Here is a 24,290-nt window from a genome sequence, read left to right as displayed (position 1 = left end):
TCAAAGCTTGCGTGTGCGTGTTCGTGTGTTTCCAGAGCCTGGGAACCTGACTCCAGTGAGGGACAGCCCGGCCATCCCCCGCCTGCGATCAGTCAACTCTTACACCAACATCCGAGCTGTTACTACTGCCCGTAACCTGAACAAGAGCCTGCAGAACCTCAATCTCAATGAAGAGGGTAGGAGACAGTGATGTGACAGTGATGGGGGCGAATAGAGACAAAGACGTCAGCTGAGTGAAAGCAATCGATCCAGTGAGACACCAGTAGAGGGGTTTATCAGGTTTTCCACTGCATTCTATCATTGGTATTCCTGAATGCAACTCGGTTAGCATTAATATGAGGCTGAGAGGGTGTAGCCAGAGTTCACATGCTGCTGTAGTGATAGTCATTCCATCCCAGCTGTGAGTGTTGCGGATAGATGCCAGAACTAACACAGATCATCTATTACACCTGCAGACGTTAGTTGTGAAATCATTACCATCATGATGTTGGTCTCCAAATCAACAACTGATTGATTTCATGTAGTTAAACCTCACTTAAACCAAGCTCTATCACCTGTGGCTCATGTCTCCTATGAATTTTTCAGTCACTTGTTTTGATGGTTTCATTGCAGAGTTCAAAGTCTTCAAAATGTATTCTGAGCACAGCCGAATCCAAGTTTTCTCTCCAGTCTCTGCTCCTCTAATAACTAAAAAGAATCTGGATTATTATGTTTGGGAGATGCTGCACAAGCTCCACCTCCGATCCTCTGTCCTCAGGCTTGATATCCTGCCACAGTCCCACTGGGTTACAGCCTAAAAACACACATTACTACAGTGCACTGAAGTAGACCGGCTGTGTGTATATTCTATGTAAAAACATGTGCTAATCTGCTGCGGCTATCCACATCAGTATCCTCCACCCTGGCTTTCAGTGAACCAGTGGTTCTCTATATTTACTGAGTTATTGACCACAAACAAACAGAGCAGAAACAAACACAACACCTGTGCTGCTGAGCTCCTTGGTATCAGCTCAGTAAGTGTTAAAGAACCACAGAGTTGTCTGTCTGTCTGTCTGTCTGTCTGTCTGTCTGTCTGTCTGTCTGTCTGTCTGTCTGTCTGTCTGTCTGTCTGTCTGTCTGTCTGTCTGTCTGTCTGTCTGTCTGTCTGTCTGTCTGTCTGTCTGTCTGTCGGTCTGTCTGTCTGTCACTAGAGGGAACTAGGAGCTCTCCGTGGTGCTGAACTACAGGACAGGTCTGCACTCGAACACCAGTTATTCTCCACTATGAGCAGGAAATATCTATAATATCTAATATCTATCTGTCATGGAGGCTGAGACATGACCAGTTCAATGAGATGAAAAATATAGATATATAACATATAGAAACAATAAACACTTACTGCTATTGTTACCACAGGAAGATAAAGAGAACAAGGACATACTTGTTTTTATGTTTTTCTTCACTAGCTCCCGAACATATTTGCAGCTCTGTCTTTCCTTCTATCTACATTCAACTACATATTTTTTTCTTTTTTTTAAATTTTATTTATTTTGCACGAACATGTAATTTAAAATAGTAGTAGTAGTAGTAATGTGCAAAGGGGAGGTATGAAACCCAAAAGAGCTTATATGAAAACCTCACCCATGAAGAACATATTCAAAAACCAAATTTGTTACAAGTAAAGACAAGAAAATGATAAGATGATGATGAAAAACAATAATGAAAAAATGAAAAATCTTGAGGTGGAATCAAGACAGGACACAAGAAATGTCTTTGATTAGTTTGAGTTATTGTGAAACTATTTTATTCTTAAATCAGATTTGAATGATAATCACAAATGGAATATTTAGTGAAATAATCTTGTTTTCTATTGAGGTCATGATCATGCCACCCAAACATCTACTGTATCTCCACAGCACTCAGGTGACATGACCTGCTGCTGCTGCCCACACTAAGCTCCTGGCTCCTGGCTCCTGCCTATGTCAGTGCTCAGTGTGTCAGACAGCTGAAGTTGATGGGCCACCCTCTGTCTAGCGCTGCCAGCCTGAGTAATGCACAAACTCTGAGTGGAGCTAAATCAGTGGCACTTGGTGAAGTGCGTAACCCACTGCTGACACCATTTCTAATTCTTACTCTGACTGCTTATTCCAATACACGGTGGTGTTTATCATCAACGAGCCGAGCGGAGAGTATTTCCATTCTCCACCAATCTCCATTTCCACATCTCAGCCTGCAGTCAGCGTGGAGGATTCATGGCGTCTGCATTTGTTTAAGTCAGAGTAATGTTTGGTGATAAACAGAGCTACAGCAGGAGATGACTGAGCCTGACAGATGGAATGAAGTTACGAGCAAGTCCTTGTGTTGGATTGGTGGCTTCCAGTAGAAGGACTGCTTACAAATCTCACACTTGATTAGTTTTTGATTGGGCTGTTGGCCTTGTTCTTGTCTTTTTACTACAGTAATAAGTGAGGTAAAGATTACTTATATAGCACTGTTACAGCAGCTAAAGTGCTTCCCAAACAAAATATGAGACACCTCTGCTTCAACCAATATTACATTTATGTCACTCATTTTCTCACTGATTGGATCTAATGCTTCCATATATATGGTCGTTTGCCTTCATTCAGGTGGACCAGCGGCCTTCTCGCCTGGTAACCTGAGCACCAGCAGCAGCGCCAGCAGCACCCTGGGGAGCCCGGACAACGACGAGTACATCCTGTCCTTCGAAACCATCGACAAAATGCGAAGGGTGTCCTCATATTCGTCCCTCAACTCCCTCATAGGTAATGACTCATCATTCCTGCTGTACTGTAACTCGACCAGGCCCGTCGGTGTGTTTCATCCCATAATACTCTTTTTTTTTCCCTGCTCATTTGTGTAAATTTTTAAATGGGCAACTCTACTAGTTTTACACATTAAGATCCATTTGCTGCTCATGATGAGGACTGCTCAGCCTGTGGAGACAGTTGTGTAACAGTGTCTGAGTCGTAGCTCAGTGAGGTCTGTGGAAAGTCTGTGTTACCAGCTGGAGACATGGAGTTTGGACGGCTGGGCAAGGGATGTCAAATGGAAGACAATATCAAGTTGCATAATGTGAAGTGTAGGATTTAGCAGCCTCTATATATACATGCATGTATATATATATATATATATATATAATTACTGAAGTAACACGATAGCATTGACCGTACAGATAAGCCTGTCCTCTGAACCTGACTTTTTTCATCTTCTTAAAGATTTGCTGTGTTTTCATAAATAATGGTTCAAATCATCATATATAATGTGGAGGTCTTTACCCAGAGACAGTTGTCTCCAGTCGTTGCTGTGTCCTTGCCATCTAGCTTTGGGTTGTGGGTTTCTTTTGCTTTTGCAGCCCACAAGTTGTTTTGAAACATGCTCAGGGTCGTTGTATAGGGGAGAAAGATGATGATAACTCTAGGGACCCAGCGCCCAGTAGGGCCCACAAAAACCCCCAGTAGTCTAATCTTTGAAAACAGAATTATTCTGCATTAGACCCTGACTAATACTCATATTAATTCTACATTAGCATCAAAACAAAGTAGGCTAAATAAAAAATTATAATACATACGTAGTCTAAGAAAAAAAGTGGAAAAGTCAGGGGCCCACTTTAGTATTCTTTCAGGGGGCCCAGAATTCCTAGCAACGGCCCTGAACATGCTCGTGCTACATGTGCTTTGTTAGAGCTGGATGTCTCACCATCCGCCTCATCAACTTTATAATGCTGTAGCAAATCAAACATGTAGAATTCTGCCCCCAAGTGGCCAAAAAACTAATTAATGCAGCAAAGAGTGAGACAACAACCTCAGTCACTTTTAGTATTAAGCCCAAAGCCATGGTGTAGAGGCTGTGTGGTTTTTGAAACTGTGAGAATGGGGGTTTAAAAAGAAACATCTATTTTCTTTATTTATTATGCCATGATTATATTAACTTTGCATAATGAATCAGCTCTGTGAACAATATGCTAATCGCATATTTAGAGGATGGTAGCAGCATCGGTGTGGCTGCACGCTGCGGCTGGGAGTGTGTTATATGGTTCAACACAGGAAATGCCATCTCATGAACACACACTCCCGTGAGGACCGCGCCGCAGTTGGAAAGAAATGAAGGGAAATAAATGAGGAAGAGGATGGCACCACAGAGAGAGACCTCAGGCCACCCTCAGATGACGGCGGGGACACGAGGCGAAGCTCCCAGTCTGAGAATAGATGGAGTGTGAAGAAGGTTTGCAGATGTGTAAAGGACAGCAGAGCAGACGGGGGCAGGAGGGCCCCCCGGAAGCCACCTGGGGCTGTTAAAGTGCTTTTCCTGGTATTCTCACTCATGTGATCGGCAGGCTCCACCAACACATCGTGACAGCCAGTTTGTGTGTGAGCAGGAGCGCCATTAACTCACTCCACAGAGCCCTCCCCTTGGGAACAAGGGAGGGCTCTGTGGAAAGGGAAATCCTTTTTTAGTTTTTCTTTTTTTGTTGTAGTATTTGAAATGACAAACCTATTGTAATCCCTGGGCCACCCTGTTGTGTTCATTGTCGAAATTAGGTTAAAAAGAAAATGGAAATGTAAACCTGAGCTCTGGGGATAAGTGAATCTGACTTGGCGTGAGAGTAAGTTCAGGAACCACAGTCAAATACCCTCTTCAACCTGTTCTTAAAGGGACATATTATGGAAATATCACTTTTTGAAGGTTCTTTAACATATATTTAGGTGTTTGTCTTGCTTTTCAGCCCCCAAAATGTGAGAATTGACTAAAAAATCTGTAATCTTCAGGCTCCCTAGGTTGAAATCCATGTGGTTTTATGAGCTGTGCCCTCAGTTGTCTTCTAGTGATGTAACTAGGATTTGAATCTGCATAAGACCGGGGGCGGGGCAAGCAGTGGTTCATTTGCATTTAAAGGGACAGGCACTGAACCCAGCTGTTCTGAACAGGGCTGTTTAGAGAGGATGAAAAGAGCTGTGATGTTTGATCCTTGGGGGATTTTGACTGAAGCATGTCACAGACATGTCTTTAAAGGAGAATTCCGGCCTTTTTTTTTTTTTTTACCCCTAAATCGTTGTCCTGATGGTCACCCAGTGTTGGGGGGAGCAAAAAACGCGGCTAAAATTGATGCAGGCAAACCGGAGTTACACCATGGCTACCCGGTGCTCAGGATAGCGACAACGCTAAACTATGGGGGCAATTTTTTACCACAACAAACACTCAAAAAAACAATCAAATATCTATGGTACATGACTGGAATCCTTAGAGACACCACTGAACTCATGTAGTGTACAGTATAAACAGTATAAACTTTGTGTTTTTGCATGTAATCACTCACCTCAGACAGCCTAACTCTGAAACGTCCTGGAAAGACATTACTATCCGATCACAGAGCGCCTGCTCCCCGCCACAGAAACAAACACTTTTTCCTTGTTGTGATCATTTCTTTACAAAAATAAATGATAAAAGATATTTTGGACATTACCACTGCACTGCTCGATGGTTTTTTTTAAATATATTTTAGTCACGTTTTTTGCTCCCCCCAACACTGGGTGACCATCAGGAAAATGATTTAGGGGTCAAAAATGACCGGTAATTCTCCTTTAAGACGGCTGGGAACTATTTTGATTTGTGGAAAAGGGGCAGAATATGTCTCCTTTAAAATTAATGTTGCAGTATTTTAGGTGAACCTGACTTGGTCAAGCTCTGCTCAGCCTCCTATTGGTCCTTTGAGGAAACAGACTAATTTCCTCTGCTGTTAAATCTAATGTTTAACGCGATCCGCTCTGTAAATCTGGATGGCATTGCACTCATGGACATGGACACATTTTCCATGGTTGTGTGCACATGAAGGTGACAAAATATTTGGTCCATTATTTGTCTCCCTATTTTAGATGCATATTCTCATCTAATCAATTGATGCAGATTTAATTATAGTCAAACTAAAACCCAGCGCCGTCAGCCAGATGCTCTAGAAGGACTTTTAATTTTAGGGCACGGATACCATGGGACACCAAGCTTGGAAATGAATGTTTGATGAAACAAAAACAAAAACAATAAAAACAACCTGGCACAACATTTTCTCTCATTAGCCTTTTATCTGACAAATTTAACATTCAATGTGCAATTAAACCTTTTTCATGCTGCCCGTGGGCTTAATCCTGGCATGAGGTCCTCATGTAAACAGGTTAATAGACATATTGGCCCTTTTCCCACTGAGCCGTGCCCCTGTGGCGGCTGAGAAGAGTCCCAGCCTCCCTGCACGCTAGTTTCTAACCGCCACTTTCGCATAGAGCTGCATGTATAAACAAGCAGGGTAGAGCGGATGAATGGAGTCTGGCAGCGATATTCAGGAGCATGGAGAAATGGCTGAGATACAGACTAGAGCGCAGATGTTGGCATTTACGTTTCCTTTGTCACTTAGACTCAGATCTAAGTCAGCAGAGACTTGGCTTGTCATTCTGACTTTTTTGTTGTTTACTCATTTGCGTCTCTCTTCTGTTTGGTTTGAGGTTGTTTTCGTAAGAGCTTTGGGCTTTGTTCTTCATCTCGCTTGAAAAATGTATTGACTCGTTTCTCTCTGTTTGTCATCCATCCCCGTCTTCATCACATCCATGTTTAAACAGTGGAAAAAATTTGCCTGAGAATTCTAGTATAGCAGTGTAGGACGTATTAAAACTATACAATCTAAATGTAGAGGCTGCTGGACACTGGGAAGCAGCAGCATAACACAAGTGTGTGGGAGTGAGGGCAGAGTTTCAGCAGTGATTTATTGATTTACATTCATTATTTTCTGTGTTAGTTTATCCCCTCGTACTATAGATTGTACAAATCTGACTATGCTGTAACAGCCACACTGGCAACTCCACATGGTTGTATTGGTCGTGTAGAAAACCACATTGACTGGATAAAAAGATAAAGTTATTCAATACTGTTAATAGGAAATGTAGGAAATGACCATGTTTGTTCTACTGATGATGGGTGAGCGCCATCTAAACCAAATGTATTCAAACAGGAAGTTGTGCGACGTTTTCTCTTTCTCGTTAATTGGTGCACACACAGTGCAGTCAGTGTCCTAACACACACCTTGTCACTGCGGCAGCCTTCACCAGCGTCCTGCTCTCAGACCTGCCTCGCAGCCTCATAAAGAAATGTTCCCAAGGCTCAGCCAGTCGGCAAAAATACCTCTGTGTCCCAGCCGCCAGTTCCCCTCGGAGAGGATGTTTAGCACCGGCGGTAAGACTGTGACACGCCACAGGGCATCCCTGAAACCACACACTGTTGACAGGCTTGTGTTCCTGTCACAAAACCTGCAGAGACCGGAGAGGCACAGTGCACATCTTTTCTTTATTGGCTGCTGGTTTTGGTAAACTTATTTTATTTATGTGCAAGAACTACTTTTGTTTAAGTGCAAAGTTTTAATGTCTGAAGCCACTGATCTTAATTTCAAGTTGGTAGTTTAATATTATAGTTATAGCTTCCATTGAATTATATATCACCTCTTCTCCTAAGTCTATTGAGATATGGTTTTATCAATATGGGCCAGCTCTCAATTTGTTTTATTTGTCACAATGTCAGTGTTAACTTGCTGCAGCCCTAACATTTATCCCATTACACCTTTTCAACATTGTATTAGCATTGTAGTTATTCATTGTATGAAATGAGTGGAAGTTGATGGTTCACAGGAGCTTTTAAACCCATTTACTTACTAGTGAACATTTTTACCAGCGGATGCAGTAGTATGTTGTTACTCATCTCCTCTATTGGGGCCACAGATCACAGTGAGATTCGTCCTTTTCCAGTACCAGGGGGCATGTTTACCTCACTTTGTGATAAATTCATCTCAGTGAACAATATTTGAGATCGGCCTCCTTACAGAGCAAATGTATTGTGGGTATTGAAATAATTATGTCAAAACAAAAGGGTAAGCCTCACTGTAGCCATAGATTAACAGGTTCACCCTCCAGCGACCATGAGTATCTGCACCTGGAGATATTTAAAGGGATAGTTCAACATTTTGGCAAATTGGCCCATTACCATAATCCCTATAGTGTTAGGAGTAGGTTCGTTACCTTTATTTGTCAGTGCAAGCTGTTTTGTAACATTCTGTTATTATCTCATAGCGTTGTGAATGTGCAGGTCACAACTTGTCCACCAGAGCATTTTGGAGTTGTTGGATTGTGTATTTGATGAGTTTGATGAGGGAAACCAAGAAATCCCATTAGCCTCCGTAGCGTAGCTCTGAGCAGCTCGCGGCTCTGCTCCGCCGTTCTAAAAACAGCTTGCACCTACAATTAAAGGTAACAAACCTACTCCTAAAACTATAGGGATTATGGCAATAATTAGGGCCAATTTGCCATAATGTTGAACTATCCCTTTAACCTTTGGGCCACAGTGCCTCATAAAGGCACCTATGGAAACACTGCCTAACTGAGACATTTTCTGCATCTGTAATGACATTTATATTTTGTTATATTTTGTCACATCAAAGGCTTATGATTCACTTCTACACTCTCCCATTTAAAGAGCATCACGGATATGATTTGATGCCACTTACTCTTCTAACATCTCCCTGTTAAATATATTTAAAATCTGCCTGATTGAGGAGCTTCCTATCTGCCTTAAAATGTTCTGTTTCACTTTTATTCCTCAACCATTTAAAGCTCCAAAAATCACTATGCAGTGTTCAAAGTATTTTATATTATCTGCCAGATTGCTGAGGCCATAAAACAGTGATGCAGTGGTTCATTTAGCCAATAGTTAACATCTTTACTACTGTGCATCCATTTCACTCTGCACGAGTCAGGACAAGGCCCTGGTGCAGCGCTGGGCCTGTGACTGATATCCAGCGTCTTTACGTCTTCTGTGGACTTCTGTTGCAGGGATAATTTGTGTGTGCCTGTAATGTAATGCAGCGCTTAAATGGGAGAGCAACATTATCACATTCATCAACAGGCTGTTTACTGCAGCAGCTAGCACGCTGGCTAGCTGTCACTAATCATACCCTCCCCTCAGGCTACAGCCTGATCACCCCTATAAACCTCCCTCAACCACTGCTTCTCCATCAGTCACTCTCGCCCTTTTTATCCTTTCATCTCTTTCCACTTTTCCTGGATTCCCTCTTTTTCTCTCCTTTTGTTCCACCTTCAACTCCTTTTTTTTCTCTCTGACCCGTCTCTGACAACACCTCAAAGCACACAGGCTTCTGAGATATCTTATTCTTTTCTCTTTTCTCCATCTGGCCCCTCTGCTCCTCACCTTTCCCCGATTCCTCCATGTCCTGTGTTGTATCCTTTTGTCTACCCTACCTGCCCCCCCTCCTCCCCCTTGATCATCCTCCTATCTGCTCTTGGAATCATCCATGGTCTCCTATCTTTGAATCTGGGGACCAGTGCACTGACTCTGCGCTCTCAGGAGAGGAGTCTGAGCTGTGAGAAGGTTTAAATCTTCACTTCCCCTCAACACCTCAAGGGAACCACAGTTCCACTGCTCATGGAAATGTGAGGTGTAGGGCAAAAGTGTTGGGAGATGATTAAAAAATAAAAATAGAAATGAAATAAGAGGTTATCAGGACCACCTACCTGGGTTGAAGGAAATGAGAGGGAGAAACCACAAAAGTGGGAGGAAAATGAGAAGCCAAAAAAGTTGGGAGACATGACCCATCATCATCCCACGGTGGACACAGAGGGAGGACAGACGGACGACAGAATCAAACTGACTGACAAAGGGACATTTAAAGAGAAGGAAAGAAGAAAGTCAAGATTAGGATGAATGCTTGGAGGACCAGGAGGTTGTAGCTAACACAAAGACCAGAGTGACTGACAGGTTGACTCAAGACAATGACAGAGAGAGGCAGGAAGGATTAAAAGATGAAAATGATGAACACGAGTGGATTTAAGGAAAGTGTCAGAGGAAAAAAGAAACAGAGTGACATCCCTCATTTGTATTTCTACTAACATCCATAGTGAGGCTCCCTTGGATGAGGAGAGGCAGCTGCTTGTTGTGTGTGTGGTGTTGATTAATGATCTCCATTACCTGACACTGGAGGTCATTTTCCCTCTGCCACCTCAACACATCCCAACAACTGGAGGAGCGGTAAATGACCGGGGCAGATAGCATGATGCTAATGAGATGATTGTGTATAAGCACTCAGTTGGTAATGAACTCTGATGGCACCCCAATGAAGTGTGTGTGTGTGTGTGCTGGTGGGTGTGTATGTGTTTTCATTTATTGTATATATAGTATGTGTGTGAAACCTGTTGTGTACAAACTGTCTCACAGCCTGTTGCCTCTGTGTGCTGTGTGTGTGTTCCAGGCGTGTCCTTCAACAGTGTTTACACTCAGATCTGGAGAGTGCTGCTACATCTTGCCGCGGACCCGTTTCCAGAAGTGTCGGATCTGGCCATGAAGGTCCTGAACAGCATAGCATACAAGGTACAGCTGTGTGTGAGTCTCTCAAGCTGCTGGAGTGTGTGTGTTTTTTTTAGATAAAAAGTGTGCACATGGATCGATATAGATTTAGTGGGAGAGTAAATGTGATTACATAGTAATGTATGTTTAAAAAAATGTTTGTTTTAAGTTAAAATTATCCTTTGTTGCCAAAATGAATATGTTCTTAAAGGGATAGTTCAACATTTTGGCAAATTGGCCCACTGCCATAATCCCTATAGTTTTAGGAGTAGGTTCATTACCTGTAATTGTCGGTGCAAGCTGTTTTTAGCCTTCGTAGCGTATCTCTGAGCAGCTTGCGGCTCTGTTCTGCCGTTCTAAAAATAGCTTGCACCAACAATTAAAAGTAATGAACCTACTGCTATGACTATACGGATCATGGCAATGGGCCAATTTGCCATAGTGTTGAACTATCCCTTTAACACCCACTGGCAATTTGAGTCTATTAAATCAAAAGTCTGAATGTCACTGCTTCTTCCCAAACACAAACAAGTTAAAAACGTAATGATAAAATCAAAGTCAGTCAGTTAACCAGTCTTATTTGTACCTGACAGAAAAATGAAGCTTCAAATACATCCACGTTTCAGAGACTGTCAGTAAACATTCAAATTTATTGTTATGTAAATTTTTATTGACACACAACACAACGCCCACAAATAGCTGTGATCTGAACCTTGTGGTACGTGAATGTTGAGGTAACAGCTGCAGGAGTATTGTCAGAGCTGGTTTACTCACAGTGTTGAGAATCCAAGATTTTTTTTATTTTATTTTTTTATAATGAGCTGCTCTACTGCGCTCATTATAAGTCATTCTTAAGATGAGCATCAACTAATTTCCTGGAGCATAATATAATGGCCGTCTTATGATAGGCCTATTTGTCTCTGTTTATGCATGTCATTTCTTTTTCACCACATGGTTATGCTGTGAAAAAGATCCCTTTCCAGCACACACACACACACACACACACACAGTCACACACACACACACATACATCCCTCCCTCCCACTGGCATTTTCTCCCTCCAAAAGGCCATTACTTTTGTGCAAATGCAATTAAGAGCCAATGACTCCCGCAGGCTTGGCAGAGCAGAGCGGAGCAAAGAGGCTGCCGTAACTTAAGGAGCCATAATAACCACTGTAGTGCACCACCCATCCTAACCCCGAGGCTAAATTTCTTGTGTTTCCCACCACCAACACCAATTGTCCCTTCAGTTACCTTCAGACGAGCAGCATCTCTGCAATAAGGCTCCCTGCTGGTCTGCAATAAAAAACAACAGGACTTGATTTACAATATAACACAATAGACTTCTCCTCTGCCAGCGAATGCACCACACTGTCCGTGTGGCACCGCAACACACATCTGCGGTGTTGGTGAGTGTGCACCAGTAGACTCTTCCAAGTCAGCTGAGCACAGAGTAGTGTCATAAATGAGCACCGTTACAGGCAGCATATGGGAACCAACAGGTTTTCAGCCACGCTATAATCCCAGGGCAGAGAAAGAGAAAGTCATTGGATCACACACTGTACCTGCCCCAGACCTTCTGTGCTGTCTGCAGGGCTTGTGTGGTGTCACATTGACCTGAGTCCAACATCATTGTTAAAAATTTTAAAAAGAGCTAACGTCTCTGCCCCGCAGATCTCAAAACAACATGCACCCATTATTAAAGGTAATGAACCTGCCTATATGACTATAGGGATTATGGTGATAGGATTGAATGAATTAGCCAAAACGCTGAACTATCTCTTTACTTTTACTTTACTTTATTTGTTTATTTGGGTGGGACAGTGCACATCAATGTACATATAAAAACATGTAAATGTGCCGGATTATAGCAGCGATGCTAATTTCCATCCGGAGTCCCAAAACATAAAAACAGTACAGTGACAGGAGAACACAGTTATATAAGTGACATGACAATGCAGACAACAAGATAAAAAACAGGTCAGATAATCAGGCCAGTAGTGGAACCTAAACAGTTTGAGAAATAAAGTGCAAGGTGCAAAAGTGCTGGGCCAAAGTGACAAGTGCTAGAGTGCAGGAGTACATGGGTACCAAGTTGTATTGCACGGTGCCCTAAAGTGCACATCAGTTTAAAGTGCCAGGTGTATTGCATCAGATAGCGCATCAGATTAAAGTACGACATGGTATATTATCCACATATTATAGCAACTAAATATTCTATCCATATTCACGTTTCTATTGCCGGTCTCACTCAAACACTGCAGGTATTATACAACCGCACCCTGACTAATTATTGCACACGAACCAGCAATAAACATTCGCACATAGTAACTATACCTCCATTATTTCAGACATACCGGTCACAAAACATTCGCACATAATATCTACAATGCTAGACCATTGCACACACACCGGCCATAGCCATACAACTGCAAACTGCAAATGTTTACAGGTGCTCACAAGTTTAAAGCAAAGACATTTTGGGTTGACAAGCTAAACAAGACTAAATGAAATGGTACTCACGCAGCTATATATATCCTCCTCCTCTATCATTTCAGCAGCTGTAATGAGTTGAACTACATAACAGACTGTAAAAAGTGAAGCTTGACTTGACCATCTCATTAATGAACAACCTCAACACATCTTAACAAGTGGACAGCTTTAAAGCATCCTCTTTCGCTTTAATCAACTTGAGGATTGTTTCCCGTTGTGTGTCACTCACTCAATGACCCCAGTCACAGCCATTGGTTTAGTGGAGTCATGTGATCAGGGCCGTACAGGCCAGACAGGCTGTGCCAGTAAAAGAGGTAGGCTTGGGGTTCTGCTGGTGGACTCAGTTGATCCCGTTAGTCTTGACTGAGATGAAGACTATTCTTCCTGGGGGCCCATCAGAGACAATTAAAACATTACAGCATCTTCACTAAAGAAAATACATGAAGTCATTCAACGTAACTGTGTGTAACATGATTATAAAGAGCTAAATGTATATTCTTGACATGTCACAGCTTCCTTCAGTTTCTTTTTAAAACTCTGCAATTCAGCAGTTGTATTACTGTAAGTGTGGGGGGAGACCATTCCAGTGTGCTACAGCTCTATACATTACCAAGTTCTCAAGTGCATTAGTTTCGAATTAAGGGTGAAGCTGTTACCTGAGGCCTGTCTCGTGCTATAACTGTCTTACATTTGTTGGTTGAAGCTGCAAGAACAAACAAACAGGTTTATGTGAAATAATCTTTCTCAGGTACATAATGAAGCTTAAAGCCGGTCTCTCCTCCACCAACATCCATGAGAGTCTGACGTGCATAGCCTACTTATAACACTGTTGATCTGGACTCAGTACCTTGTTTGAGTGTCCTCTCAATTGTAAGGATGGACAGATTGATTCAAAATGTTTACCATTTAATTGAGAACTGACTTAAATGTTCATGGACTAATTTGATATTTAACTGTCTCTCTGGACTTGGGACTTAATCTTTATCCAGCGGTTTAAGTATTGATTTGGACTGCAGAAATGTTTTGCTGATTGTGTCTACGGAGCAATACTGAAGTAAAATAATCTGACATGACATCACAAATTTCTCTCCAGCTTTGCTTATGAAACTAAATCATATGCTGTGTCCTAATTCAGAGGCTGCATTTGTGGATTGATTGCATCACAGTGGCTTGACAAAGGCTGTCCCATTTGAAAGGCTCCTTCACAAGCAGCTGGGAATTGCGGCTACTGTAAATAGTCTAGACTGTGGTTAGTGTAACAGAGGTAGCCCATGGGGTATTGGTTTCATCAATGTTATATTGTGATGTGATAAAAAAGGACCAAACTCTATCTGTGTTGTCTATGCACCTGTGAAAAATGGCAGAGAACAGTCTGACATTTAAAGAGGAACGGCAACCTAAATACCTTTAAATGCCTTACTCTCTAAAATTAATGAGTTATCATAGCAGGAGCTTGTTAGAGACAACTTAATCACAGAGCATTCATCCCAGGTTCACAAGTGTTAACATCAGCCAAACTCGGAATTCAGCACTTTTAATTAGGATTTTAAATGTCAAATGTTATTGATTTGTAACAAAGCGAACAAGGTCAGCAGCTAATTAAAATTTACTTGCCTCTCAGATGATGAAAGCTTTAAATGCTTTTTTAATAGCCTGTCTCACTCTGTGATGCTGGGATGAAAGTCACAGGTCTTTTCTTTGTCTGTGTTATTCTAGTGTGTCCGTTTCTCTTTGGACAGGAGCCTGACAACTGCAAGAAAAGATGTTTTATATATTTTTTATAACAAAAAAGTGATCTTAGTTTTCACCTGTCAAGGAGGTGTAATTAAAAAAGACATTGCCATGCAAAGTCCATTACTGTTTTAATGAACTTTGTGAAGACTGCTCACTTCTTCGGCGAGTGGAGATTATGGCTCGAGACGCTGCAATCATCCAATTTCCTTCCCTTTGATTCTCCATCAATAGTTAAACAGAACCATTCAGAGGTGTTTCTGAGCCATCATCACTTTTCTCACTTTGTATCCTACCGGTGTGTGCGTGCGCTAATTTGTTTGCTTAGTTGACTCACTTTCCAGCCAATTAATGACGCGGGAAGTGAAGGAAAAGCAGGTTGAAACAGGAGAGCAAGCTGTTTCCCAGCGTGGAGCGGAGCAGCTGGTAGAAACGATTACCCTCCTTTTTCCCGGAGTTTTTGCATATCACATTTCTGGAAGGCTTGTCAGCAGATAAGGCATGTGGCACCCCGCGTTATAGCGCGATGTTTGTTTACCACATGTTGACGATCAGCTAAGGTTGATGAATAATCCATGAAGTTGTTGTATAATTAAGTCGTTTTAACCGATGAGCCTGCACATTCACATCATACACCAGCATCTGGTAAGAGGTAGTTAGTGTGAAGTCCTCAGAAAAACATATCTGGTGAAATGCAGCACAAAACCTATGGATGTTAATGGACACACTCTGACTGTGCTGATAGAAAGAGGCGTGATAAACGGCCGTCTACCCTGCTCCCTCTTCTCACCTCTCCTCCTCTACATGCTTTTAGCCGCAAATCTGCACTCTGCTGCAAAACACCCTCTGATTCTTTAAAAGAAAGCTTCAGCAGGATTAATGCTGCAGTGTCAAGCTCAGTTTTTGCCATTACAAATGTCTGCTCTCTCTGCACGGCGCTCTGCTGACTTCACGCACACACTCGCCGCTTCACATCGACTTCTTACAACCACCTCCCCGTTTGTCAGAAATAAGAATATCCATCAGTTGTTTATCTGCACTTCTTTTTTAACTCATCCTATCGATCTGGTTGTGCTTGACTGGAAACGAGACTTTCGATTAGCGACAGAGCTATTTCCATAATAACCCTTTTTTACTGCTGTTTTGTTTTATTTCCAATCGTCTCTTAATGAAGCGCTCACAGCAAACTTCAGTAACTGATATCTTTTCACCATCACAGTTGCCAGCAGATTGTATGTGTGTAAACTTTTAGACGCACTGCACAAACAAAAAGACACTTGCCGCAATTCTGTACTTAGCATAGAAATCCAATTAAAGAAAATCCCAGGTAGTAAAATGTGTTTGCCTGTGTTAACTAGATTTACGCTGCACAGAGTTTTGTCTCCACCTGGCATGAGTAAACAACTACTCTGCTATTCATCAGTGATGCTTTGCCGCTATTGTCTTTATTAAGTTTACCCCTCCCCTGTGTGCAGCTATTAGACAGCTCACTGTGAAGAGGTTGTATTAGTCGCTGCACTTAATGTGATAAAGTTCTGGAAATTTAGGCAAACTTTGTTAAGTGCTTCACTTTTTATGCACTGTCACAACAGGGCCAGTGTCCTGGTTTTCTGCATCGCTTCTTATTCTGATCAGTCCTCAGGTTTGTCTCTGAAACATCTGAATCCTAACACAACGCTGACTTTAAAGGAGACATATTCTAATTCTAATTCAAATTAAAATAGTCCCCAGGTGTCTTAGAGACATGTCTGTGACATGCTTCAGTCAAAATCCCCCAAGGATCAAACATCACAGCTCTTTTCATCCTCTCTAAACAGCCCTGTTCAGAACGGCTGGTTTCAGGGCCTGTCCCTTTATATGTCTTTGCCCCACCCCTTCTACTGGTACCAGGTAGGGGTGGTATTATGCAAATTCGAAAACTAGTTACATCACTGGAAGACATCTGAGGAAACAGCTCGTAAAACTACATGGATTTCAACCGAGGGAGCCTGAAAAAAACAATTTTTTTTTGGTCAATTCTCACATTAATCAATTTCTCACATATGTTAAATAGCCTTCTAAAAAGGATATTTCCATAATATGTCCCCTTTAAAGTGGAGGTCACAGCAAGTGCAGCTTCTCGTAAAACCACATGGATTTCTACCTATGGAGCCTGAAAATTACAGATTTTTTTGTCAATACTTGCATTTTGGGGGCCCGAAGACAAACACCCAAATATATGTTAAAGAGCCTTTAAAAAGTGATATTTCCATAATATGTCCCCTTTAACCCACTCTCTCTCTCCTCAGGCGACAATGAACGCTCGGCCGCAGAGGATCCTGGACTCTGGGTCCCTCACACAGTCTGCCCCAGCCAGCCCCACCAGCAAGGGCACGCACATTCACCAGGCCGGGTGAGGCAACATGTGTCACACACATAAATATCCACACGTTCTGCAAGACGTCTGCGTCGTCATCCATACAGTTCACTCTCGGCGACGTGCAGCAAAGTTTTCATGGTTGAGCAAAAGTTCTGAACAAATTTAAGCGTAAAGCCCTGAAGGTGGATCGTTCTGTTTTCACTGGCAAGACGTGACATTTGAATGCATATTGCATAATATTTATGGTACATGAACAAGAGCATAAGATCAAAGAGGAAAAATAATGAGATAAAAAGACAAAACACAAATGTATTTATTTAAATCTTCCTTAGCACACTGGATTGTTGATACAAAAACAGACATTAAAAGCAAAAGTAAAGTGCTTTTTGAAAACATCATACTGATAAATTCCCTCTCCTCCTTAACCGACAGCTCATTTTAGAAAATACATACATCAATAATGGCAGAATGTGATATGTTTTTCTGCACTTGTGCACCTTGGTCAGTGCTGGATCCAAGAAATATTGTCTGATGTTGTGATGTGTACCCTTTTTTTTAAGCTTCTGGGTCATATTTTCTTTTCCCCCAGCGGCTCTCCTCCCATGCCCAGCACCAGCAGCTCAAGTTTGACCAATGAGGTGCCCAAACCCCCGGCCAGAGAGCAGCCGGCCACACGGCCACCTTACACCCCGACGCTGGGAGGACAGGCACCCCACTCCCACCAGTTCACCCGCACCCGCAAGATGTTTGACAAGGGGCCGGAACAGGTAGAGGATGAGTCTGTGGAGCTGAGCCAGCTTCAGCGATACTAACACGACTTTATTCCGTTTAATTGTCCAGTTATAGTCTGTAATATCTACATTTTGTGTGTGTGTGTGTGTGTGGATAGGCAGCTGAGGACGGTGATGAGCCAGGTGGTCACAGGAACTACATCAGTCCTGCCCTCCAGACGGGCCTGTGTGATTGGAGTGCAAAGTATTTTGCTCAGCCTGTTATGAAGGTAGTGTCCCCCACAGCTTTGTCTGTCCTCCCTTTTCCATCCATTATTCCTTTTTATCATCTTTGTCTCCACCCGTCAGTCACTTACCACGTCTGATGGAGTCGGATCACAGCTCTATCAGAGGGTCTGTTCATTTTCTTCTCCTGTGTTGATCCATAAGAGGATATATTTGTGATTTTAAGAACCAAAAACCAGCTCAGTGTCGGTTTACGTCTCCTCTGTCTGGCTTTTCCTGAGAGGATCTGACATTCTCTTCTGATCGACTGTTTTCTGAGCGGTCCAATAAAAAATAAAGCAGATTTCAGTGAAAACACTCAGAGACAGGAAATCCTGCCAGGTTGTATGTTGGGTCCAGGGGGGCGGGGCTTAGGGCATGGCTTAGAGTGGTGACTGTTTTGTTGTGACATCACAAAGGGCTTAGTTTCTGAGTACAGGCTGTTATCATTTCTCTGCGGGCTGAGCATGGTGGTACTTATATAACATTAATATAAAAAACGTATCTATAATCAAACGTCACATGGATCTTTACCTTTATACAACATCTGGAGCTTTAAATTCAGCAGGCCAGCAGGTTGTTTTACGTCGATAACAGAGCAGGCTGAGATACTTTGATGAAACACCAGCTCCTCGTCACTGAATTTAATAGAAATGACGCAAATCCATCTTTTTGTGAATCAATAATTTAAAAACAATACTTGAATATTTTTCACCCACCAAACAACCTAGTTCTCGAACAGCAGCTTATAGTGGTTGCTAAGCAACAAAGGAGACCTGATATTGTATGACAGGTATTTTTCAATTCTCACATCAATATTAATCGGAGGTGGTGTCACAGGTGCATGTTGTCATGCATTTTACAGTGACTGAGTCATCTGAGGACATGAACTCTGTTACAGGATTTATTTAAGTAATGAAGTGGGATTGAAAGCAGCAGGGAGGGGCCATCACTGTGAGAGAAAGTACCTGCTGCTTGTACATCTGAATAATTGAGTTCTCTGAGGTCCATAACATCCTCACCAATGAAATTAAAGATTTCAAGTTAAAAGTGCTTTTTACCAAGAACAGTGGTTGGTTATAGTTTTAAATCGACCCTTTGTGTGTTTCATCTCCCTAAACATGCTTCCTCTCTCTGGGAAAAGGAGGTAAAACTCATGGCGTCAGCAGATTGTGTTAAACAAAGACCGAGGGGATCATTAAAAAGAAGAGTCAAGCATGAGGGTTAAGTGGAGGAGGAAAGAGAAAAAGTTTTGGTAACAGAGAGAGAAAGATAGGTAAGAAAAATATTGGATGTTCATGTGTGCATGAGACAAAGTGGCTGATACGGGGGAAAAAGTATATTTTAGTCAAATTAAATATTTACAACATGGAGACATTTCAGGCAGAAAGAGGAGGAGGGTTTGTGTGTTAAGGAGAGAGACAGAAAGAGAGAGAGTGTGTGTGCAAAGTAAGAGATGATGAAAGGAAAATATTTGAAAAGGAGAGCAGACATTGAGGGGCGGACAGAGGTGGAGAAGGAGTGTGTGAGAGAGGAGGGATCTTGGGTTGCTGAAAGTGAAGTAAAACTCTGTATAAAGAGCACAGCGGTGGCATGAGCAGGGACGGAGCCAGAAGTGGAGACAAAAGGTGATGAAAAGCAGGGAGATGATTGGATGGGAAGAGTTGGTGAAAGAGCAGGAGGAGGAAGAAGAGTAGGGGGGAAGGGGAGGAGGAGCAGGAGGGGGGGGGGTTGCCTTAGTGCAAATCAAATTGCTGTATTGGCAAAATTTTGAGTGCTGCCATAAAACTCTGCTCCATTACAAAGCACTGTGTGTTGTGAGTATGCCTGAAAAGTCTGCTCACAGGTTATCATATCACTGTGTCAGCAGCACAGAAGTGTGCACATACGCACGTGTGTGTGTGCGTGTGTGTGTTTTCATCTTCAATCCTAGCGATGTTTGAGGAACAAGGACGTGAAAGACTCTTGTCACATCAGAGAGTGAGACTGATGAAAAAGATTTCCAGAGCTACAGCTTTAAACCCCCCCCCGGAAATCGGGGTCGATCACATCATTTTCAAAGAATCGAAATCAGGTGGAAACGATCCGGATAACTGATGTATCAAAAATGTAACATTATGTTGTCCATACGTCCGTGTTGTAAACATTACACATTTGCAGAAAGTGGAGAGTGGGCACATAGAAACATACAGTTGACTAGTGCTAGTCGCGTCATTAAGGCTCTATGGGGCAATTCAATATCAACAACTAGGCGACAAGGCATAATCCCTATAGTCATAGCAGTAGGTTTGTTACCTTTAATTGTCGGTGTAAGCTGTTTTTATAACGGCGGAGCAGAGCTGTGAGCTGCTCAGAGCTACGCTACAGAGGCTCATGGGATTTCTTGGTTTCCCTCATCAAATACACAACCCAACAACTCCAAAACGCTCTGGTGGAGGAAGTTGTGACCTGTACATTCACCACGCTATGAGATAATAACAGAACGTTACGAGAGTTGTTTTCGAGGCAAATGCAGAGACTGCTTGGTGAAAAACTGTCCCTGAAGGCAACGCGCATCAGCGGTTTCACATGAATTTACCTCGAAAACAACTCTGTCTCGTAACGTTCCATTATTATCTCATAGCGTGGTGAATGATTGTGTATTTGATGAGTTTGATGAGGGAAACCAAGAAATCCCATTAGCCTCCATAGCGTAGCTCTGAGCAGCTCGGCTTGGCTGTTCTAAAAATAGCTTGCACCGACTGTTACAGTAAAGGTAAGGAACCTACTCCTAAAACTATAGGGATTATGGCAATGGGCCAATTTGCAAAAATGTTTAACTATCCCTTTAAGAATAAAGGTTCATATTCTGAATGACAAATGGCTATACCCAAATCCTGTCAAAGTGACTCCAGGCCAGATCAGCATATACCCACACACACACAAATAATATGCAAAAGCTGTGTGAGGTCACCGCAGCACATAACCAACCCGTTTGGGCGGGTTTTGAGTTGCTGTTTGGCTGCTTTTGCCTCATGGACCTGGCAACCCTACAGTACAAGTCAGGTTTGGGACTTTGCAGGCTTTTTGCACCAGAAGTGTTGTGCATGAACCAGAAGAGGTGATAGGACGCTCACTTTGTGCATTGTATGTTGAGTATTCCCAGCCTGGCTCCTGCTCTCGTTCGGTGGTCACACTCACTGATTTCTTTCTTCTCTATTTGACCTTTCACGTTGGTGAACCAAATACTACAAATGAGAATATCACTGTTGTACAGTATTTTGTCTACACAATGCACATCAGTCAAGTGTGTGTACTGTAGTTGCAGCTGTCCACATCTGAGACTTCACATTTTTTTCTAGATAATCAATTTCTTAATAATTCTTAGTACTTTGTTTCTGGTAGTTAAAGCAGAAGTAAGCAATCCAGTCGTTTTGGCTAACTTCTTGTCAGCCGATGGAGTTAGCAGCCCCCGCCCTCGTCATGGATCTATTGTTCCTCGTCCCTACGTCACCACATTCACGCGCATCCCTTGGCTGCACACACAGCCCTTTATGCCGTTCTCTCTCCTCATTGGATAAAGGTTGTAGGATACAAGGAAAGTTTTCTCCTGGGCTTACAGCAGAGCAGAGTGACTGACAGACCCGTGTTTCAGACCAAACACTCTATGTAAGTGATTGCCGTTGGAAGATATAACTATTTAAGACTTATATTAACACAAATATTCCGCTTACTTCTGCTTTAATGGTGCTAATTATAGATACAGTACACACTATTCATTTGACAGGGCTGTAATATAATAGAGTCTCTTTGTCATTGCACAGAAGGTCAATGCAAAAGTTTTCACTCCAGCGTTCACCGTGTGACAAAGTTTCCAGCATTGAAAGAAGAGTGAACTAACGGTGCAGAAACGATCAGTTCAAGGTCTGGTGCACAGCAGACATCTTGACTTGTCACAGATTCAGTACAATAGTACATTTGAATTGTTCTGTCAGACACAGCAGACACAACATCTGAAGCAGCTACATGGAGTTGAGTCATTATTCATTTTGTTATTTACACCTGTGACAGTCTTTTTTCAAGACGTAACAGCAATTTGAACTCAATGGCCTCCCAGTAAAAACAACCACGTGTTTTCTTTATAGCAACTCCAACATTTTCATGTTGAAAAAATATCCTATCCAAACGTCCTAAAGTTTTCAATCACTTACAATGTCTAACACATACAGCACAGTGCCTATAGAAAGTCATCATACCCTGCTAAAACCTTAACCTTTTGTCAAACCTTTTCTGAAACAATGCCATCCTCAGTCTTATTTAAAGCCTAACCTAACCTTGACCTAATTTAACAGCTTCAGAGTAATTGTGATGGTTTAATAAATGACTTGTAACTTGTTCCAGGGAGAATGGAGGATCTCTGCCTTCCACCTAGCGTCTCTGAAATCCATCTAAGATCAGACCCAGGCCCCGGTGTCCCAGCTCTCGTCTCTCCAGCACCGCGACACAAACGTGCCCCGTAACCTGTAATCTCTTGTTTATGACAGATTAAACTACACAAATATACACATCGTAACATTGTATATGATATATTACGTTATGTACCGCTCTATTGATTGCTTTCTCGCTGGCTTCGTTGTAAACAAATGCACATGGCCAGGAGGAGGGTTAGCAACACAGAGGAAAAGAGACCAGACTTGCGTTGTTCCCCTTTAAGCTATTCAAACAAACACCTGGGTGATTCTGTTGCCATGTGGGAAAAGATTTGAAGGTCAGATCATCATATACTATACCTACAGTGAAGCATGGTGGGGGCAGCATCACGTTGTGGAGATGTTTCTCCTCAGCAGAGACTGGACAGTTGGTCAGGGTTGAAGTGAAAATGGATTCTGTGGTGTAGCCTACACCCAGATTCATGAGGAGAACCTGCCTCCCCCTGCCAGACAGCTGAAGATGGGCAACATAACAACGATCCTAAACATACCACACAAAAAACAATGCAGTGGCTGAAGGATAGGAAGGTGAATGTCCTTGAGTGGCCAGGTCTTAAATCCAGTAGAAAATCTGTGGCTGAACTTGAAGAGAGAAGTCACTCACCACAGAATTTGACTGAACTTGAACAATTCCGCAAAGAAGAATGGTTAAATATTCCATAATCTAGGTGTGCGATGCTAGTGGAGACATGTTCAGAGAGACTGATGACTGTAATGAAAGCAATAGTTGGATCTATGAAGTATTAAGTATTATTTTAATGGTTTTTGATTTCAGCCTGTATGGCAAAATATCTCACTATTTCATAGGGGTATGATGATTTTCTACAGGCACTGTAAGGAAGAAAATGATGATAACTGAATTTCTCTTGCTTCTGCTAATGACCACGATGTTTGAAATCACTGGTCTCAGTCATGGCAACACTTTGAGAAAGTCTTTTTCGTCATCAGCAAGACTGATCCAAAAACATACGGTTTTCAGAGTGGAGAGAGAGTGGAGGAACATGATTTAGCCTGCTCAGTGTCCTGCTTCAAGCCCATCCCACACGACTTCTTCAGAGCCCGACCTCACTTGTGCTGGTTCAGCTAAATAAGTCTGATTTTTGTAAATGCTGTAATAAGTCTTCTCAGAAGACTACAAGCTGTTACAGTAGCTCATTAATCTGTTTTATCATATACAAAAATCACATATTTCCAGCCATGCATGTTAGATATAATGCACTCTGTACACTACCCTTAATGTAAAGCTTATTCACCAGAACCTAAAATCTCCATGTTCAAATAACTCATATTGTAAGGACTAACCAAATGTCCTCACAACACCAAAATGATGGTGCCAAGCATTTCACACAATCAAAGACATACAGTACACACACACACACACACACTGTTCTACCTCACAGTTTCATTCTACATTACATTAACAACACACATTCTGTCAACCTCTCATCTGCAGGAATAAGTCAACCTCCAAAACACGTTATCCTGCTAAACCTGCCACCGTCCAGGCCCACTCAGAGACCATAAAGCCTCAGAGACACTTTATGGGATGCACAAAACGTGACTGTACACACTTACTGTACAGAAACACATTCTGCACACACAGCGTCGCATATAGAAATGTATTTATTCACAAGCTCCACTCAGAGGTGTTAAATGTTTCCTGAAAAGCAACACAGAGCGATGCCATAACAGGAATACTGATTGCACACAGTAATTGTATAATCAAACGACACACTGTGTGTGTGTGTGTGTGGTGTGTATTTTAGGCTATTTAAAATTAAGTAGGCATGGGAGGCCTGGCTGTATAAATGTGCTTAATAAACACACCCTGGCAACCACCATGGATAAACACACAGT

General features: G+C 42.2%; 1 protein-coding gene across 1 annotated transcript in view; it reads left to right on the top strand.

Moving 5' to 3' along the window:
* Window positions 1-24,290, top strand: part of rptor (regulatory associated protein of MTOR, complex 1) — an 81,822-nt gene that overhangs the window by 29,922 nt on the left and 27,610 nt on the right. The window contains exons 11-16 of the mRNA XM_085778365.1: window positions 36-176; window positions 2,607-2,762; window positions 10,292-10,410; window positions 16,899-17,002; window positions 17,559-17,736; window positions 17,859-17,969. Coding sequence (XP_085634491.1) covers window positions 36-176; window positions 2,607-2,762; window positions 10,292-10,410; window positions 16,899-17,002; window positions 17,559-17,736; window positions 17,859-17,969 — 809 coding nt within the window. The remainder of the gene's footprint in view (window positions 1-35; window positions 177-2,606; window positions 2,763-10,291; window positions 10,411-16,898; window positions 17,003-17,558; window positions 17,737-17,858; window positions 17,970-24,290) is intronic.

This window comes from Trachurus japonicus, chromosome 1 (genome assembly GCF_045865225.1).
Source record: "Trachurus japonicus isolate A0001 chromosome 1, Traja_1.0".
Classification (NCBI taxonomy): Eukaryota; Metazoa; Chordata; class Actinopteri; order Carangiformes; family Carangidae; genus Trachurus; species Trachurus japonicus.
The sequence above is the reverse complement of the archived record's forward strand: the minus strand, read 5'-3'. Positions and strand labels throughout refer to the sequence as shown.